This window comes from Dryobates pubescens, chromosome 13 (assembly GCF_014839835.1).
Source record: "Dryobates pubescens isolate bDryPub1 chromosome 13, bDryPub1.pri, whole genome shotgun sequence".
Lineage (NCBI taxonomy): Eukaryota > Metazoa > Chordata > Aves > Piciformes > Picidae > Dryobates > Dryobates pubescens.
In genome coordinates, this window is record NC_071624.1 from 5,363,521 (window position 1) to 5,383,448 (window position 19,928).

The 19,928-nt window shown below is 40.5% G+C and overlaps 1 protein-coding gene across 1 annotated transcript in view; it reads left to right on the forward strand.

Moving 5' to 3' along the window:
* The first annotated feature begins 267 nt into the window (after nucleotides 1-267).
* Nucleotides 268-19,928, forward strand: part of GIGYF2 (GRB10 interacting GYF protein 2) — an 83,545-nt gene continuing 63,884 nt past the window's right edge. The window contains exons 1-5 of the mRNA XM_054166647.1: nucleotides 268-339; nucleotides 1,379-1,405; nucleotides 13,210-13,289; nucleotides 15,633-15,762; nucleotides 18,952-19,047. Coding sequence (XP_054022622.1) covers nucleotides 13,249-13,289; nucleotides 15,633-15,762; nucleotides 18,952-19,047 — 267 coding nt within the window. The 5' untranslated portion in view covers nucleotides 268-339; nucleotides 1,379-1,405; nucleotides 13,210-13,248. The remainder of the gene's footprint in view (nucleotides 340-1,378; nucleotides 1,406-13,209; nucleotides 13,290-15,632; nucleotides 15,763-18,951; nucleotides 19,048-19,928) is intronic.

Sequence of the window (19,928 nt, forward strand, 5' to 3'; positions counted from 1 at the left end):
AGCCGGGGAACAAGCACCACTCGACTTCTCCTGCTTATCACCACCGTCCCTCCCACAGGGCTGTACGGGAAGGGGGTTGCAGTTCGCTCCCGTCTCCGGCAGGGAGCAGCCGCGTTCCCGCAGGGGGCTATGCGCGCGCAGCGATGTCGTCATGCAGGCGGGGTCTGCACGAGGTCTGGGGTGGGGGGAGGAGTCCCGTCGCCCATCCGGGTCTCGCGGCGCAGGCAGGGGGCGGGGCTTGCTCTCACGTGACGTTGCGTGGCGGCGCGACCGCCATCTTGTGTTGTTGGGGCTGAGAAGTCGCTGTGGCCGTGAGGGACTCTCCGTCCGGGAGCGCAGGTAACGCCGTCCTGCCGGCTCCCTGTCTCACTTTCTGCTGCCACTTGGGTCGCGTCCCTGACACCGTGCTCTCTGCCGCTGTGCTGCCCCCGTCGTTGCGCTCCCTATCTGCGGGAGCGGGACTAGGCCGCTCGCCGAGCACCGGCCTTGCCGGTGGCTTCTGGCCGCCGCGGGTGCTGCAGCCCCGAGGCGTCTTGCGGCCTAGTGGGAGATGAGGTCGCCCTGGCCTAGCGGTGAGGGCCAAGCCCAGAGAGTCTCTTCCGCGCTCCTGGCAAGGGGCATTTTGAGGCTTGTTGGGCCTGGTCCCGTTCCGGGGTGCGGGCCCGCTCCATGCGGCTCCGCGGTCACGGCAGGGGGAGATGCTCTCTGTCAGGCGGCCGTGGATCGCCTGGGGCTACTCACGTCCTCTGGGGCTGGCAGCTGCCTCCCTGCTGCCATCTCCCCTCACGCTGACCCTTGTGAACTCGCTCGTCCCTTCTCAGCCCAGTGGGAGTGGGCCTGTGTTCGGCAGCGCCGCGGGCAGGTGCGTCCTCATTGAAGCCTGTGTGTGTGCCCTGCTCCGAGCACGCCCAGTCCTGTCAGATTACACAGGCTGAGTAAGGAGGGAGCCTGTTGAGCGCTCGAGCCTTGCCCCCTACCCACAGGCAGCAGGCTGTTTGGAGCAGCGGTGACCAGCAGTGTTTGACTGGAGAGGCCTTGGCACGCTGAAGAGAACATCGATCAGGATTGTGTACGTTTGGTATTGATCCAAGACAAGTAGTTTCAGTGTCAACAAAGCACTTCTCCCATCTTTCAACTCAATGTAATCGCACTTTGAACAAGTTGTAGGCCAAAAGCAGATGTTGCGGAGTAGTACTTATGGAATAAAACCTACATCTTCCTCAATAACCTTCATCTTGGTGTCTTGGTTTACTCCCATAGTGGTTTACCACTAAGCACTGTAGTTCTTAAGTGTCTATTTTCATGAGTGGGTGGGAAAAATTCTGAATTCTGATTGTTTTTCTAACTTTATGCTGCTCATTCTATTTCCTTGCTTCAGGAGCTGACTTGGGCAAGTTCCTGGAAAGTACGTGTGAATTTTTTTTCCTTTTCCCATAACTGCTGGTTGCTTTTGTTCTTAAGAAAGTTCATAATAAGCACAAATTAATTTGCTGCTTTGTGAATAGAACATTTGGTAGATGCACATTGTGATAATTTGGAACCTTTGTAAACAAAATGGTTTGCAGTTGTTACCAACAAAAGCTTTTTTTTTTCCCCTGGTATTTTTGAGCTCTATTACTGAGTGTTGGTTCCAGTAGATAATAAGAGCATTAGTTTTACAAGGTATTGATGGTTTTGCTATTAATTTGAATAGGTATATTTTGAACAATTAGCTGATGCTGATTTAAAAATCTGTGTCCTCATCAGTCCTGGGGGTAGCAAGATAAATATTGAAATGCCTGTTGCCCCTTCTGCATCCTCTTCACTCTTTAGGCTCATACACAAGTTACCCAGAATGAGTGGTCATGTGTGTCAGTGTTAAGGTCTCACTGAATGTGACTTAAAAAAAAAAATTGTCTAATGTTCCACTATGATTTATTCATACAATGTGAGTGCCACTTCCAGCAAGACTTGCTTTCTTGTATGGAGATACTGCTAACCCCTTTAAATACCTGAAAATGTTGTGAATTAACACTAGTTTTTTATTAATGATTTTAAGAGTTACTCAGGTGCTCTCAGGCCCTGGATGCAGGAGTATCCTTGTATGCAGGGGAGTACCTGGTCACTGTATTTCTTCTAGGATCTTTTCTGAATGTTTTCTTGAGCCTGTTTTTTAAAGCCAGAGCATAGGACTAAAATGCCAAGTGGTCATGTTGCAGTGATGATTTGTTTCACAGGGCGCTTAGAAAAATTACTTGATACCACAGTAAAAACTAGAGCTCTCATAGATACTCCTTTCATTCTAGATGTTGATCTTAAGAGGATTGTAACATCTCCCTGGATACTTGGTAGTGATTTTGCTTGTCTTCCTAAAATACAGAGTAAATGAAAAATACCATCTTGATGTAAATGAAAAAAGGATGCTTGTAAGTAGTTGAGGGCTTTACAATTCTTTCAGCTGTTTTACTTCTTGGTTCAGGAAGAGACTTTGCAAGATTGCAAAGTAGATTTGGGGTATATATATATTTTTTTTTTTTTTTTGAAAGGAATTTGATGGTAAGCACCACTGCATTTCTTCTGTGCCTGCTGTTTCCTGAGACCAGTTGTCTAAGTGGAGTTCTATCATAAACTGGAGTCTCTTATACCTGACTGTAAGAATAATGCTGTCAGCTCTTTTAAGATCTATAGATGCTTCATTTTAAAACTAAATGTCAAAGTCCTATGGAACATCTTGTGTAGGCAGCTGACTGGGTGAAGAGGTGGTTTGCTACTACATGCCTCTACTGAAAGGTCTGTTGTTTTAAACAGAGGGAAACTTTGGTTCACGGTAATAAAGATGAGGTAGGCACCTGAACCATGGTGCTCTCTCCATTAGGGTAGTTCAGGTCTCCAGCTCTTTAGATTTATTTATTTTTGTTTGAGATACCAAGAACATAAGATTCTGCCTAGTTTTGTAAGTACCTGTCAAATGTATGTTTGTTTCATTGAGGCCTTTACCATTCCTTCTAAGTGCTTTTTGAGATCTGACATTAAATCTCTTTATAGCCTGATTTAGAAAATAAATTCCTTTTCCAAGCATTTTTTCATTTGTTTTTCTTAATGCTTCTGCTCAAAGATGAGTGAGATAAGCTATATTTAATTCATGATTATAGATAGAGCTAAGGGACAGAGCAATAAAACACCTGCTCACAAGCATAAAAGCAGACGCCTGGTCTGCTGTCTACTTCCTATTTAGCTTACCAGAGATCCATTGGGTGCTTTAGTAATGACAATCCCATCTCTTCCCTACTGAAGAAGCATTTGTGTTGAAAGACATTCTGTTTCTTTGTGTGGTTTCCTCATAAATTTATGTAAATTCATTAGTGACATTTGAAAACCTAGCTGTGTGAAATGCTGCAATAGAGTGATAACTTGCTTTTACAGGAGCAAAGTCAGTTTTCAGCTCAACTTAGCCTTTTCTTTCCTCTGTTGCTGTCAACTCGTGGACCTTTTTTTTAGTTGCACAAGTGATTTGCCTTGAAAATTGTCAGAACCAAAAAAAGCTTAGAAAACTTGCTCAAGGTGGACATAAGTTATGGATGGAACTAAGAAAAATTAAGTGCTCTAAATTATTAGCTATATACAACATTTGTCCTCTTGTGGTTGATGGTAGTACATGTGTATAAATATATATATACACACACACACACGTATAAATTGTTGTAGTTCATCATAGTGATGTTTAACACCGTGATTTTTTCATCTTTAGCTCAGATGGCAGCAGGGGCTTGTAGAAGACCAGAGTTTTCTGTTGCTCTGTTAGTAGCTGAGATTGCCACAGTGTGTTGACGGCAACATCTGGCCACTTCTCTTTTTTTGCAGGGGAAGGTCTGTCAGTCCATTCTCTCTAGAAATGGTTAAACACTCCTTTAATGTAGCAGCTGTAGCAATGGCTTGATGCCTGTGCAGGAAACTGAGCTGCCATTGACATTTTTATGTCTCTCTTTTTTTTTTTTTTTTTCTTGAGAGGATACACAGAATTATTGTGATGCATCTGAAGTTTTTGTCTAGTATGAAATCAAAGTCTGTGTTTTCAGGGGTGAGCCTTGAAAGTTTGTAACCTGCAGCTACCTCCTAAAAGGAGGTTGTAGTGAGGCGAGTGTTGGTCTCTTCTCACTACTAAGAAGTGATGGGATGAGAGGAAGTGGCCTCAAGTTGTACTAGGGAGGTTTAGATGGGATATTAGAAGAAACTTCTTCACTGAAAGAAGTTCTTAAAGACTGGAACAGGCCCCTCGGGGAAGTGGTTGAATCCCCATTCCTGGAGATGTTTCAGAGATGCAGAGATGGTGGTGGTGAGGGACAGGGTTTAGCACCAGACATGGTACAGTTAGGAATGATTGGATTTGATGATCTTAAAGATCTTTTCCAACCAGAACTATTTTTTGATTCTGTGTAGAAGCTGGATGTCCAGACCTCAGGATAACAGAGGAAAACAGGGGGATACCAGTATCTTTGTAGAGGTAGAGTCTATAGGTCAATGAGAAATTGATGGACATTTAGAAAATGCCTTGTTGACAGTACCTTTTGGATTACCTGCTTTTTTTTTTATTCTCTTAGCTAATTATTAAAACTGTGCATTATGATTTTTTTGGCTGTGTTTTGTAATATCTCGGCAAGTAAGAAAGAATGATTATTTGATACTTCAGTAGTGGCTGTTGTATGTGTAATTTGTCACTATAAACATATAAGTGATCTTTCATAATAGTAAAATGAACTGGTTAGAAAAATATTTGTTAAATAGCTGTTATTGCAGTGAAAGTAAGCATGGCACATTGCACTTTGTGAAGGTAACACTTTGATACTGGTTATTTGGTACTTTTTATTCAGTGGAGAGATACTTGTTTCACGTTGTGGTTACTATGATTTTTTTTTTTTTTCCCCACACCTATCTTCCTTCAGATGGGGAAAAAGCAGGTCTGTGTGGTTATGTGTTGGTTCAAATTGAAAGAAGCAGGAGAAGATGGTGTTTGTACACTGAAGATTACTTCGGATGAAATTTTATAGGGATGAATGAATTGCTAAGTTTAGGTAACCTCAGCCGTGGAGTCAATGTCATGTGGCAAGGAGCTGGTATGACTGGCAAGTAATGGATGTATAAAGTGAATTTTTCCTTGTTTTTAAGCTATGTTTGTTAGAATCTGAGGATGGTTTAGGTTGGAAGAGACCAACCTGTGGTGGGTGTCTGCTTCAGTCTCTTGTTCAAAGCAGGGCTGACATCAGCGCTTGACTGAATACTTTTTGTAATAGCAAGGGAGTTAGGCCGATCATGGAAGTAGCATATGGCAAGATTTTTAAGTAAAAGCACCTAATAACTTGGTTTAATAAATCAGAGGCCCAGTTCAACTACAGTTTAAAGAAAAAAGCTTCCAAAAAAGCGGGAGTTTTTACTTCAGGTTTAGTTAATGCTGAATCATCTATATATGCAATGTTCTCTGTTTATGTTATCCTAGGCTTTAAGTGTACTAAAGCAGGCTCAGGGTAAGTCACAAGTCAGTTTACAAAAATACGATTATTAAAAGAAGCAAGTGTCTTTAGCAATATTAACATAAAAAGAAGAAAAGTGCTAAGCTATTTACAAGTGTTGTAGTTCATATGTAGTGACAGATTACCTCCTGACTTCCTGGTTGATGAGCATATACAATCTGATACAGATACTAATTCTCTCCTAGGACTTCTTATTAGATGCTTTCTCACTGTTGAATATTAATTTCCTGTAGTAAAGGGCATCTCAAAACTGCATGAATAGGAAACCTTAAGATGTTGGATGAGAGGATTTCTACAAAGCCTGAAGAAGTTGCTTACGCAAATGACAAAAAGAGAACAAAAAGCTCCACAATAACGCAGATCTGTTAATTCAATGAATGTTTTCAGTGAATGTAGTCTGAAGCTTTGTCCTGCCCCTTTGAATACATGTATGGGCTTTATAATGTGAGGAGAGGAAGAGAGATGCTCCAGCATGGTTTTGGTTGCACCCATGCAGTCTGGCTATTGGCCTCTTAGAGCAGCTGGTAGGGAGACTCAGTGTCCTGGTCTGTAACATCTTGTGGAATGGCACACACTAAATATTCACCTAACAGCAAATTTTTGATGTAGAAGGTAAAGGAATGTGGAAGTGTTTTTCAGCTGGAAAACAGGACTGCTGGCAGGATTTTGGGACAGGATTTAGAATGAGAAGTGCTTTGCATTCCAGCCAATGGCAGGGCCAAGGGTGTGGTCCTCTCGGTCTGCTTGGAGCTTAATTGCTGGTGTCTGCTTTTGGCTTGAAGTCTTGAAATCAACGTGGAGGTCACACTGCTTTCTGTTGCAGAAACAGGGGAAAACTTTCACATTTGTTGGTGTTCAGGTGAAGCAAGAAGTGGATAGCTCTCTAACCATCAAGTTCACAGTAGTAGGTAGGAAAGGAGGAAAATACCTGTAGTAGTGATATTTAATGTTCCTTATTTTTCTTGGATTTTAGGTGTGTGGGTCTTTTTAGTCTCTTTTGTCACCCTATCCTAGAAGATCTTCAGTGTATACTTCTTGTCATTCTTGACTGTGGTGCAGCATGTTGCACACTGCAACACTCAAGCTTTAGGTGCAAGCTTTAGAGCACAGGGCAGTTGGTGTGGTCCTGGTGTTTGAGAGTTGAGAATTTCGGACCAGAAACTGCAGAGGGATTGAAACACTTTTGTAGCAGTATCAGACAGGAAAGTTTAAGACTTTTGGGGGGGTATAAAAATGTAACTGTAATAATAGAGGTGTAGTTCCTAGAGAAGCGGGCAGTTCAGACAGTGTTCCCTTATGAAAATCTTCCTTTTGGCATATGGGTAGATAGGCCTTGAAAAATTCACACCCTTTTTCAGGAGGAGGGCTTAGTAAGCCAAAGAACTGTGATGTCTTTTCTGGCATCTTGTATAATGTGACTAAGGATTTTTTTTTTTGTCCTGATTACTTTTCTTTTTAGACTAGAACCTATTTCTTAGGAAATCATTTAGTGACCTTAGAGCAACTTACTCTATTGTTGATCTCTGAATGTCTTGCTTCAATCCCTTCAGCGAATAAGCTTTAGTCTTCAGCCTTTTTTGCCTGCATGACTATTTACAGACTAAGCACAATATTTTTTTTTCTCAAAGCTCAAGAAATAGAGGTTTTGTGTGGGGTGTTTTTCCCCACTGTAAGACATGTTTCTCATATTCTGTCAAATTTTTGAACACCAGATTTATCAGTTTTCTACCCTAACAGCAGGACATAATATACCTGCAGTGATAAAAGCCACTTTGTATTTCCTTATTTTTGTATTCAGTGTTTTCTGTTAACTCTTCTAGTCAGTGTTGTATCACGTTTTTCAGCTGATTAATGTGATAAATCTTAGGCTGCTTTCAGGACTTCTTCACTGTAGTCTTGCATTTGTTGTATGTTACCTGTGTGTTCTACTTGTAAGTCTTTTTCATTGTATGCTTTGCCTTATTAAATGCAACCTGCGATACTGGCCTGAGTAATTGAATAATACATAATGGTGCTATTGATGGCATGTCATTTCCATTATTTACCATATCCATGCTTGTTAGCCTCAGATTTTAGAAGTTCTGTGAACCAATATTACAGGCAGGCTCTGCAGAAGTAGAGGATAGCTTATTTCCTTTTCCTCTGTTTTGTGAATATTTGGCCTTCTGAGATGGGTTGGTGTAGATTCTTTAGAAGAGAATCTTTAAAGAAAAAACACATTGTAACAAATCAAGATTTGTTCTGAATTTAGCATGTCCTTTTTAGCATTAAGTAAAATGTCTTGCAAAAGTTAAAATTTATTTCACCTTCATGCTTGAGCAATTAAATTTCTACTTGTAAAAAAAAAATATGATGTCTTCCATAAACCCATGTTGGCTGCCCTTAATTATGTTGGTGTCCTTTAATCAGTGTTGTCTGCTTTAGCCAGTGATTAATATCAAACAGACTGGTAATGTAGCCACCTGAGTCATCCTGTTTACCACTGAACTTAAAAGGTAGCTTGCATACTGTTCTGGATCTTTAATATTTCAAGAAGTAAAGAAAATCAACATTAATTATTCAGTCAACCTGTTAATTTTTTTTTTTTAAACACAGTTACTGGCATTGAAACTAGCTCTGGTAGCTGCCTATGGAATGTTTTACTGCCTGTAGAAGGTGAAGTTTCATGATCTTGAGGTAATGTTATTGTTGCATGGAGGAGCACTGCTGTTAAATTCTTGTCCCAGTTTATTTAAGGAGAACCCAATTCCAATTGCATCTAAATCTGCTCAAATTACATTTCTTTTTTTTTTTTTCACTAGGATTTACAAAGTTCACGAAGTAAGCAGCAACCCCAAAGCCATGAATTGCAATGATGATCTAGATGGGTTTTTTTCCTGTCTGTAGGAAAGGTCAGATGGGCAGAGTTGAAGGTGGTCATTGCCCAAAGTCAGCTTGAGATGCTGGAATCGGTTACTCTCTGTCCAGACCATTAAAACGTCTTGGTGAGAGATTGTCATGTGGTACAGGCAGACAGAATTCTGTAATGGAAATACATGAATTTAATATTGACTGAAAAATTGTAACTCACATGCCTGTAAGGGACATAATACAGCAATTTTATGTAAATCATAAAGTGGAGCAGAGTCTGGGAAAGTTGTTGGCTTAGATATTCCAAAATCTTTCAAAACCAGCTTTTGACCTAGAGATTTGTTAGATACTTAGACAGTTCAAAAGGCCAGAGCTTGTGGCCAAAAATGTGCAACAGTTCTGTAGCTTCTTTTTAAAACTGAAACATCTTATGCATTGTGACACACAGATCTAGCTGATAGAATCAAGTTCTGACTTGTCTGAAGCAGATGCTTCTGAGACTTTAATAGATTTATCAGGTACTAAATAGCAAGCTTGAAAAATAACTTTAAAACCTGTGAGCTTGGTGAAATAACCAGTGTACCTAAAAGAAACCAATTAAATGAGCTGAGTATTGCTGATAGCAAATTCTGTACCTCTATTACCTGATAATTGTGAGTGAAAGCCACTTAAAGGCTTAATGTTATTGGATTACACTGTGTCTTCTCAGAGGATGGACTTCTGACTTCCAAAATATTAAGCTGATGACAAAACAGAAAGGGTGTTTTTTCCCTTGCCAGCCCATAGCTTGATGGTGGGATTGACACAGGTTTTTGTCTTTTCTGTTCTGCATGCTGATAGTGGGTTGGTAGATGGGGTACCACCCAGATATTGGGGGCCCAATATGGTTTATGAAGCAATTCCCTTTTTTTCCCCAAATATGTGGAAAAAGCTGTAGCTGTTTGTAGGGTTGCACTGGCACCTTGATCAAGGATTTACCTGATTGGGAGAAAATACTTGTAGACAGACGGATGTTGGTCTCTTCTCCCAGGCGGCCAGTACCAGAACAAGAGGACACAGTCTCAGGCTGCGCCAGGGGAGGTTCAGGCTAGATGTTAGGAAAAAGTTCTATGCAGAAAGAGTGATTGCCCATTGGAATGGGCTGCCTGGGGGGGTGGTGGAGTCGCCATCACTGGAGGTTTTCAGGAGAAGACTTGATGGGGTGCTTGGTGCCGTGGGTTAGTTGTTTGGGTGGTGTTGGATTGGTTGATGGGTTGGACGTGATGATCTTGAAGGTCTCTTCCAACCTGGTTGATTCTATGTATTCTATGTATTCTCTGCTTTGAAAGAGTGTTGGGAAGTCCCCGGGTGGCATTCTTGCCCACACAGGGGTGCAAACTAGACTGTGCCAAAACATGGCCTCAGTTTCTTGCTTCAGCTTGATGCTGTTACTGTGTGCTTTTGCCCATATAAATCTGAGCTGTTTCTTCAGTCAATAGCCATCAATATGTAGAAAATCTTAAATTAAAAAATTCTAGCAGTTCAGGAAATGACTTTTTCCTTATCACTTGTTAAGGAGGGACTGTGTTAGGCATATATTTATTTTTTTTTTTGCCATCCTTGATTAATAAGGCAGAATAGATAAAATAGACCAAAATTAATACTTCAATTATTAATATTGATGTTTAGAGCCTAGGAAAATTTCCTGGATAATAAAGTTCTCACAAATTCTTGCCTTTTCTTTGGTCAAAATAGCTTCATTTGCAACCTGATAATTCAATCCATTTTCTTAATTCCTCACCCTTTTTCTTAACCCCACCCTGACTCTTTCATGACTGCTCCTGTCATGATGCGAGTGCTGTGAAGTCCACCTAACTTGCCTTTCCAGTTAGTACAGCTCCTCCTCCGCACACTGACCGCATGTGGTGTTCAGTCCCTGTCAGAGATTGCTTCCTGTTTTGGTCTCTGTGCTCTTGCCCTTTGGCTTCTGCTTTGTGAACCACCAGCAGCAGCACTGCATGGTTTTGCTTTCCGTATCTTGTCTGCTGTGATATGGCTAAGTGTGTTCCCCTTGTGGGATTGCTGGCTTGACTTTTTCCTGTTCCTCTGCTGCCTTCTTTCCAAGTGTTTTCTCTCAGTTCTCTAACTTTTTTTCATGTGTGTTGTATTTCTGGGGAATATTGACAATTAAAATCAATTAACCTCTAACAGCTACTCAAAATATCTACAGATCTGTTCTTCTGTGGTATTTTGTTTTGTGGGTTGGTTTCCATGCCCCCCTATCCCTGTTCAACTACAATTTTGTCCACTTAGAGGTATCTTGCTTTCAGTTCAGAATTCAGACAGTCAGAACTTCTAGGGAGAAAGTAACTTATCTGGATGCAACACAGCAGAAGAAGCCAGCAAAGAGTTCCCAAAACAAAGCACAGTGGCCAAAATGAGGGACAAGGAAAGCTATTTTGCAGCCTGGTGGCATGAGATGAGCAGGCTTTAAATATGCTTGTAGCTACTAAAGTGCTTAGGAGTCTAGTAGAGAAAGATGACACAGTATCTTCAATTTTTGGGAAGAAAACCCAAAAGCTGAAGAGAGTGAGGCCCATAGAGTCCAAAACTAGTAAACAGCTTGATTCTAAATGTGTTTTAGTGATTTATGCTTTTACCTCATTCTTTTCATTGCAGTTTAACATTCAGTGCCAGCCTTTTTGCTATTACTGGTGTTAAGCTAGCTTTGATGTTAGGAGCTATAGGTTCTGTGTTCCCTGATGACCCACATGGGTTGATCTGAAAGCTCTCCCACTTCTGGCAGAAGGATTACAGCCATAGCAAGAAGTATAGGGACAGCCATCCAATTAAGGCTACTAGGAATTTTGTTAGGTTTCTCTGCCAAAATGTGCATGATGGTTTGCTTGAATTGCCCTCCAGTATTTCCACGTGGCTGCTGTATGTTGTTTTAGGTAGCTAACCTTGTATAGAATACATAGAATAAACCAGGTTGGAAGAGACCTTCAAGATCATCGTGTCCAACCCATCAACCAATCCAACCCACCTAAACGACTAACCCATGGCACCAAGCACCCCATCAAGTCTCCTCCTGAACACCTTCAATGATGGCGATTGCACCACCTCCCCAGGCAGCCCATTCCAATGGGCAATCACTCTCTCTGTATAGAACTTTTTCCTAACATCCAACCTAAACCTCCCCTGGCACAGCCTGAGACTGTGTCCTCTTGTTCTGGTACTGGCTGCCTGGGAGAAGAGACCAACATCTGCCTGTCTGCAACCTCCCTTCAGGTAGTTGTAGAGAGTAATAAGGTCACCCCTGAGTCTCCTCCAGGCTATTTTGATTTGTAGGATGATGAATGGATATACTGTGAATATTGTAATGAGTTGTCACCTGCTTCAAAAAGGCAACCCAAATCACACCAAAATCATCTCAAACCAGGCCTGTGAGAATAGCTAGATGTTAGCTTCTGGTGCATCTAGGGGAGGATAATCTTGTTTCATTATATGGGGTTATTGTGAAAATAAAAATAATGTAATTTGTATATAAATTATATTGTGTATGGTTAAGAAATTTCATATGGCACGTACTACAAAGAAATTAGCCAAAAGTTGGTTGGTAGGTTTAGCCTGCAGGGAGTTTTACAAATGTTGGTCATCTTATACCCAAAAGATTTGGATAAAATCTATTCAAGCAGGGTTTTCTAGCTTTCTGGTTGATGTTTTTTTACTGCAGTAGCATATATATTAGAGAAAAATGTTTCCTTGTTTTGGTTTTGTCTTTTTCTGTAGTAACTAATACCACTTCCATTTCTTCATGTTCTGTTTTTCCTCCTTTTCACCTTATATTGCAAAGTACAGACTAACTTACGGACCTCCTTATTTAGCGCCTGGGTCTGTTAAGGAACGGAGTTTTCCCTACCATCTGTCTGTGTGTTCCTGAAGTCTAATTAACTAGTTTCTGTAGGTAATGCTCCAGGTCTTCTTTCATTTGCACTTTTGGCCACCAAAACATCTTCCTCTGCAGGTTTGAGTTTTGCTGTTACTGGAAGGAAAAAGAAGCTGTATTGTCTTACTGCAAAAGACAATTCTCCAGAAATGCTCATCAGGATAGAGAGGTTGATCTCTGTCTAGGTAGAGATAGAGATACCTGTCTGACTCTGATAGAGAGAAGTTGGTAGCCTTCCCTTAGACTTCATTTCCTCCATTATGGCTTCATCTGCTGTTGTCTGTACATTCTTGATATATAGGAAATTAACTGACCTTCACTAGTGTCTGCAGGACTTTAAAAAGAACAAAAATAGCTGAAGGCTTAATTGTGCATTGTTTTGCTTAATAAAACCAAGAATGAATGAAATACTGTCCTGTGCTTGCAGGTTTGGGAGGATGTGATGGCATTGGATGTCCTCAGTCTTTTAGAAGGCATATTTTTTAAGAATGAGGAGTGGAAATTTCTTGAATACTCTGCCACTCAACTGGCAAATCTTGCTGTAATTCTAGAGGGTTTTTTTATTCTCTTGTAATTGTCAGGAAGCTTCAATTCTGTTAAGCATTGCTATTCTTATGGAAGAGGATTATGCAGCGAGCGCTCTCTATTTGGTTGTCTTCTAATTGTCACTGATTTGAAAATGAACTGTTTATTACCGATTGTATCTTCAGGCACCCTGATCCAGTGACCTGTTAAGAGGAATTTAGGAAAGGGATCTTAATGTAGTTATTTCTATATTAGTAAATTAATGTGTGCTGGAAGGCTCAAATGGGTTCTTTAAGAAATAATTTCACTTTGCTTGCCCAGGTGTGCCTTTGTATTGTGAAGAAATGTACACAGAACTGTATGAATCCAGCTGTTTTCATGGTAAACACTTTTATTTTTCAGATTTACACTTTTTAAAAAAGAGGAATAGAACAGGAAAAAATGGCAGCAGAAACTCAGACACTTAACTTTGGGCCTGAATGGTGAGTGTTTTTTCTGTTTTGTGAGACTCCAGAATCATATCTAAAAGCAACAACATTATGAATTTCTGTCCTTTGGGACTGAATTGATTCTGAGACTGAAGATACATAATGTCTTTTGTTCCATACTTCTTCACCTCGGTCTCTGGTCTGTGACTGAAAGCAGTATCATGAAATTAGCCCTCACTTTGTAAATCGGTATTGTGTATGAAACTAGCTCAGAGCTCTCTATAAAGTTAGTGAAGACTATTGACTTGTTTGGTCTTTGCATGTGATAGATTTTAATAAGGAAGTTCTTACACTTTCCTTATTGGTTTTAAAACTGCAGCTAATCAAGTTGGTTTTTCCTTCAGTATTTAAAATGAAAGTGTTTCATATCAGTCTTATACATGTGCATGCTGAAAAGCCTCAGAAAAAACGAGCTGTTGTGTAAAAAGTATTGTGATGATGTGCATTCTTGTCAGCTGTTAGTTTTCCAGCTTCTGTGACATACGTCATCCTGGCTTTTGCTATAGGGTAATTGCACAGGTGTGATTATTGTTCAGTATTTGTTCCAGTTACTTGTTGACATGTTGGTGTGGTGTGCAGAGTGACATGATCCTTAAGCGTGTAAATAGAGCATGGAGTGGCATAGGAAATAAAATTGCTGTGTAGTATGTGGTGAGGCTGTTGCTGGAGTAATGTACTCACTTCTGCTGACGCATTTTTACACAAAATGTACAAGAACAGGACAGCGTTCAGAGAAGTAAGATGTGATTTGTGGCCTGGAAAACAATGAGTGAGCTCAGTCTATTTTCTTAGATTGATAAACGGTTAAAGAATGACTTTATCACTATCTATAAATACACCCACCAGGCAGATTGTTATGCTGGAGAGCTCTTCAGTGTAGGAGACAGACATGATTAGATTCATTGATGGATGGAAGCCAAAGTTATATTAAAAAAAGCCAAGGCAACTAAAAAAAGCACATATTCTAATAGTAACTTGAATTAGTTTCAAAGCCAGGTTAGATTATGTATGAAGGTGTGTTGTACTTCAGTGAGTTTCTATTTTTTTTTTTTTTCCCCAGAAATAATAGAATAAAATTCTAAGATTTTATAGTTATTTTGTGTTGCAGCGTAGTTCTGTCTGTCATGCATGCTGCTGTATCTCCCTTAATAGTGAAACTCTGAGTCACGTTTCATCTGGGGTGAAGATTGCACTGAACCATCTCATGCTTTCAATAATGCCTTTCCAGGCGTGTTTTCATTTGGAGGTGGCATATAAAGAAACTGCCACTGGATGGCACCAAACTAAAAAAATAAGAGACATCTGCCTTGGAAATTACTTTTCCACTTTCTCTTTAAATAATAAAACAAATAAAAGCATACTTCAATAATTAGGTGACAGGTAGCCTCTGGATCAATATTTTAGTTCAGGGGACCTTCCTTTCCAAGGTTTTTGTGATTTTTGAGAAGAGTTTTCATTGTTTTACTTGTCTTAAGATACACGTCAAAGAAAATGTAGGAAAATGGTCTGGGTTTAGTTTCTTAGCATGCATCCTTTGTCAAACATTCTTCAAACTTAAAAGCTACAGAATATTTGGGTCACTGAGGAAATTATTGTATAGAATGCACCTGCACAAGGGGAATAATGCCATACAGCTGTAAGATGTTCCCTACAAGAAGTTGGGTAGCTTGCCTGTGTGATAGCTTACCAGTTAGATTACTGCTTGAAGTGTCTCTGAAGTGTGGGTGTGTTTTATACATCTTTTCTGATTGAGACACTAAGCTAAATGTTGTATGCACTCTGAAAAATGCCATTAATTTAAGTTCTGGAAGAGGAATTTGGTATACAGTAGAATTCCAGACACAAGAATAAACCTTACTGCCAAAATGACTGTCCTATACTGTTAAGCTTTCTGAAACACCTGAATGAACTTCAGTGTTTGCTACACTGTCCTTAGTGTGGTAAGTATTTTTCTTGTCATAAGAAGCAGTTATTAATAGCTCTGGAATATGTACAACTGAATTTTGTGCAGCCATTGTAAATAGCTTAGTCAAGGCTTCCAGGGGTATAGATAACTTGCTGAGTTCTTCTGGGGATGAGTTTATTTCTTTGAGGTACTTGTGGAACTATTTTATTTTATTGTTTCTGTTTCCTGGCTATGGGAAAAATGAGGAAAGCTCTTCCACTCTTCTTGTTGAAGCACTGAGTTTTAAAGTTAGGCTGTTAATTTCTGTCTTTCGGTTTCAGTACTGGATTTATTTAATTTCTGTCAAATACATACATGTGCAGAGGGATAAAAGCATAGGTGAAGATAAATTCTCATCAAATAATTTGCATTGGTTTGCTGCTTTATTTTAGGCTGCGAGCTTTGTCTAGTGGTGGGAGCGTGACATCCCCTCCTCTGTCTCCGGCTTTGCCAAAGTACAAACTAGCAGACTACCGCTATGGGAGAGAAGAAATGTTGGCACTTTTTCTAAAGGATAATAAGGTGAGCAGGAAGAAGGGGCCCTTATGTGTGTCTTCCTAGTGGCAGTCTTGTGATTAAGAGTAGTTATTTGTATTTTTTGTTTATGGACAAAGATGATGTGTGTCTGTTGGCAGACAACTGAAGAGGCCTGATTTGGGGGAGGGGAGGTTGTACTTAATTTGATCTCATTCTTGCTGCATTTGTCATGTTTGATTCTTTTCCCCGCTTTAGGGGCAACTTTCTGTATCCCTCTGAGAACAAAAAAGCCTTATTGCCATATTCAGTCTTCCACAGATGACTCAGGATTAAAGTCATGTTGCAGCTATGCAGATTTGTTTGTCTCAGGAGGATTTTATGTAATATAGTGCAAAATTGTTACTTGATTCAGCTTGGAAGACAAGCAATAAATTATATTAGTAGATCATCCAAAAAGAGTAAGATCATCTTATTTATCCTGACTTAAGGCAGCTCACTATAGCAGGTAACTAGCCCGCTGAGAGCAGTTCTCAAGCAGTTCACTTCTCTGGGACTGAAGATACAAATACCATCTAGCAGGTGTAATACAAGTCAAAAACTTCATTCTGATTTCATTTCAAATGAAGTTTGAATGCAGAAGTCACATTTCAGAGACCGAGGCAAGTGAAACATTGATACATTCTGCCTTTGTCAACAATTGGGTTTTCTATAGATGGTGACAGAGGTTGGTTTATTGCTGCAGCAGGCACTTAAGATATACATAGGTCCATGGGTCCTGATGAGATGCACCCAAGAGTGTTGAGAGAACTGGATGATATCACTGCCCTTCTCCATCATTTTTGCAAAATCGTGGCAGACAGGTGAGGTGCCTGAGGACTGGAGGAAAGCCAAAGTCACTCCAGTCTTCAAAAAGGGCAAGAAAGAAGTTCCAGGAAACAACAGCCCAGTCAGTGTCACCTCCATCACTGGAAAAACAATAGAGTGGCTCATTCTGGAGGTCATCTCTAGGGATGTGGAAGAGAGAAAGGTTATTAGGAGTAGCCAGCATATGCTGGCCAAGAGGAAATCATGCTTGACTAATCTGATTGCATTCTATGATGCTGAAACTGAATGGGTAGATGCAGGGAGACCAGTGGATGTTGTCTACCTTGACCTTAGTAAGGCTTTTGACACTGTCTCCCATAACATCCTTGTGAGCAAGCTCAGGAAGTGTGGGACAGGAGAACAGACAGTGAGGTGGATTAGGAACTGGTTACACGATATATTGAGTCCAAAGAGTGGTGGTCAGTGGTACCAAGTCCATCTGGAGAGCTGTAACTAGTGGAGTCCCCTAGAGATCAGTGCTGGGTATGGTCCTGTTCAACATCTTCATCAATGACATTGATCAGGGGACAGGCAGAGTTTCTGCTCAGCAAGTTTGCTGACGATATCAAACTGGAAGGCTTGGCTGATACACCTGAAGATTGTGTGGCTGTTCAGTGAGACTTAGACTGGAGAGCTGGGCAGAGAGGAACCTAATGAGGTTCAACAAGGATAAGTGCAGAGTCCTGCACCTGGGAAAGGTGAGAGAGCCCAAAGGAAGGCTACAAGGGTAATTAAGGGACTGGAGCACTTGCCCTCTGAGGAAAGGCTGAGAGACCTGGAGATGAGAAATCTGGAGGTGAGCATACTGAAAGGGGATCTAATAAATGCATGTAAATATCTGAGGGATTGCATATAAATATCAGGAAGCAAGGGACAGCCCCTTCTCACTTGCACCCTGTGATAGGACAAGAGGCAGTGGATGTAAACTATAGCCTGGAAATAACCACCTCAACATGAGGAAGAACTTCTTTACTGTAAGGGTAACAGAGCACTGGAACAGGTTCCCCAGAGAGGTTGTGGAGTCTCCTCCTCTGGAGACTTTCAAGACCCATCTGGGTGCGTTCCTGTGTGGCCTGCACTAGATTCTATGGTGCTGCTCTGGCAGATGGGTTGGACTCAAAGATCTCCAGTGGTCCCTTCCAAACCCTACCATCCTGTGATAGCGACCTGAAAGTCTGAACCTCTCAGAGAGCTTTACCCTTAAATCAGGGAGGCACTGCATGACATAACATCAGGTAATGCAGGTAAAGCCTTTAGCTTTGCCTGTAGATGTGCACATGTACCTCCATGTTCTTCTTCTTCCACCACTGTGCTGACATCTTCATAGTGATGGGAGCCCTGTGTTGCTTGTACACAAATTCAAGGGCGTTGAATGTCAGGTCTTTTTCTAGAGCTGTTAAATGTGTCATAACTTATGGCTATACTTTAACATGCAGAATTATCCTGCTCTGCTTCAAGAAGCTGTGATTTAATTGCTGATGTTATGCTTGAATAAGTTAGCCTGTCAGAGGTCATTGGTTTTTGCAGTTTGCATATATCAGATGATGCTACCATCTCTACATTTGTGGTTTGTTCAGAACAACCTGTTAATACCCTGTGTTACAGGAAGCTCTCAGATGAACGGTCAAAAAGAGGATTTTCTCCCTGGGTGTTTGCCAGAAGGGCATTATAAGTAGAGTATGTCTTGCTTTTCATGTACATGTTTCCACGGTGTTGAGTAATTCTAGTTACTGAGACTGAGAAGACTTCTACTTGTGTATGCTCAGAAAAAAACCCAACCAAACCAAAACAAACCCAAAAAACCTTAGGTTACTTTGCTTCAGTTAAGACTGGGAGAAGTCTATTCAACAACAAGTGTTGTTGAATTACAGATCTTTTTTAAACTGTACTCTCTTGGAATAATTAGTGCTCACTTGGCTCTAATTGCTGCTTCTTGTCCAGATGCTCAAGGTCACCTCTGCTGGTAGAGTTTCCATCTGATGATGGACAGATGAAAAACTGGCTATAAAAAGTGCATTGAAATTAAAGCAATATTTAATTTACCAGATGAAACTTCACTTGGCTGAGGTTTGAACTGCCATGTTGTGGAAGTTTGAGTTCGCATGTATATGATCTTGATGCTTTGTGTTACAGTTGGGTCAGGTGGGATGGATACCTGCAATGTTTTGTCTATAAGAATTTTTTTTCCTGGGGGGATATATGTTTGCAGTGCAGTTGTGCCCACGGTCAAATGTTACTGAAAGTACTGGTGTACTGGATAGATGGAGGCAAAGTTGTCAGGATAGAAATGGTTTTGTAAATCAAAGTATGTAGCATGGTCCCTGAAATGGAAATAATTAAGTATGTTTGTGTTATTTTCCTTTCATACAGATACCTTCAGACCTTCTGGATAAGGAGTTTCTGCCTATTTTACAAGAGGAGCCCCTGCCACCACTGGCACTTGTACCTTTTACAGAAGAAGAACAGGTTTGTGTCATTTTGGCTTGGAAAAAACAAATCAAATCTTTAGATTGTTGTTAATGTAAAGGCAAAATAACGAGTATGTCTTCATTAAATACGACGTTTGAGGTTAGTAGATTTCAGGGAAAGAAATTATGAAAGCATGCTGTGTTAGCATAATGTTTAAAATCCGTTTGTGTTCAGTTTTATCTTGCATTTCAACAAATGTTTTCCATATGATGTTCTGTTGATGGTGACATTCACCTTACTACATCCAGGATCATCTTCTGGGATGTGTTACCTATTTTAAGTATTCAACACTTTCAAATCAATGAAACCTTGTTCTACAGTTTTTGTATCACCTTTTCTGTTGTAATAGAAGTGACTAAATTCCGTAACTTAACTTTTATGCTCTTTGGAGCCATGTTGAAGTTTTTACACTGTTAACTTTTCTGGAAGGTGAAGTGCTCTTAATTGCTTTGTATGTAAGCTTCATTATTTCCTTGTTTCTTCTCCATATAATGAATTGGTGAACAAGATAAACGTGAGAACATGTAGTGCATAAAGATTCCATTTCAAGGGTGACTGATTGATCTGGTTAGTTTGAAAGCCCTTGCTTGAACTTCAATGCCTAGCAGGGAAAACTGTCCACCTCCCTCTGGATAAATGCCTCTGGCTTTTGACTCTGAATTCTTTCTTTATGGCTGTTAGGATTTGCAGTTGCTCTCTGGTTTATCATGTTTCTTGGCACTTCTCTTGCTTTGGAATATTGTGGTGGTGTGGGTTTTTTCTTTTCTTTCTTTCTTTCTTTTCCTTGGTTGCTGTTGTTAGGTTTGTGTGGATTTTATTTTGTCTTTGTTTCTTCTTTTCTAATAGATAGGGGAGTATTTTTACCAACTTGAGTGTAA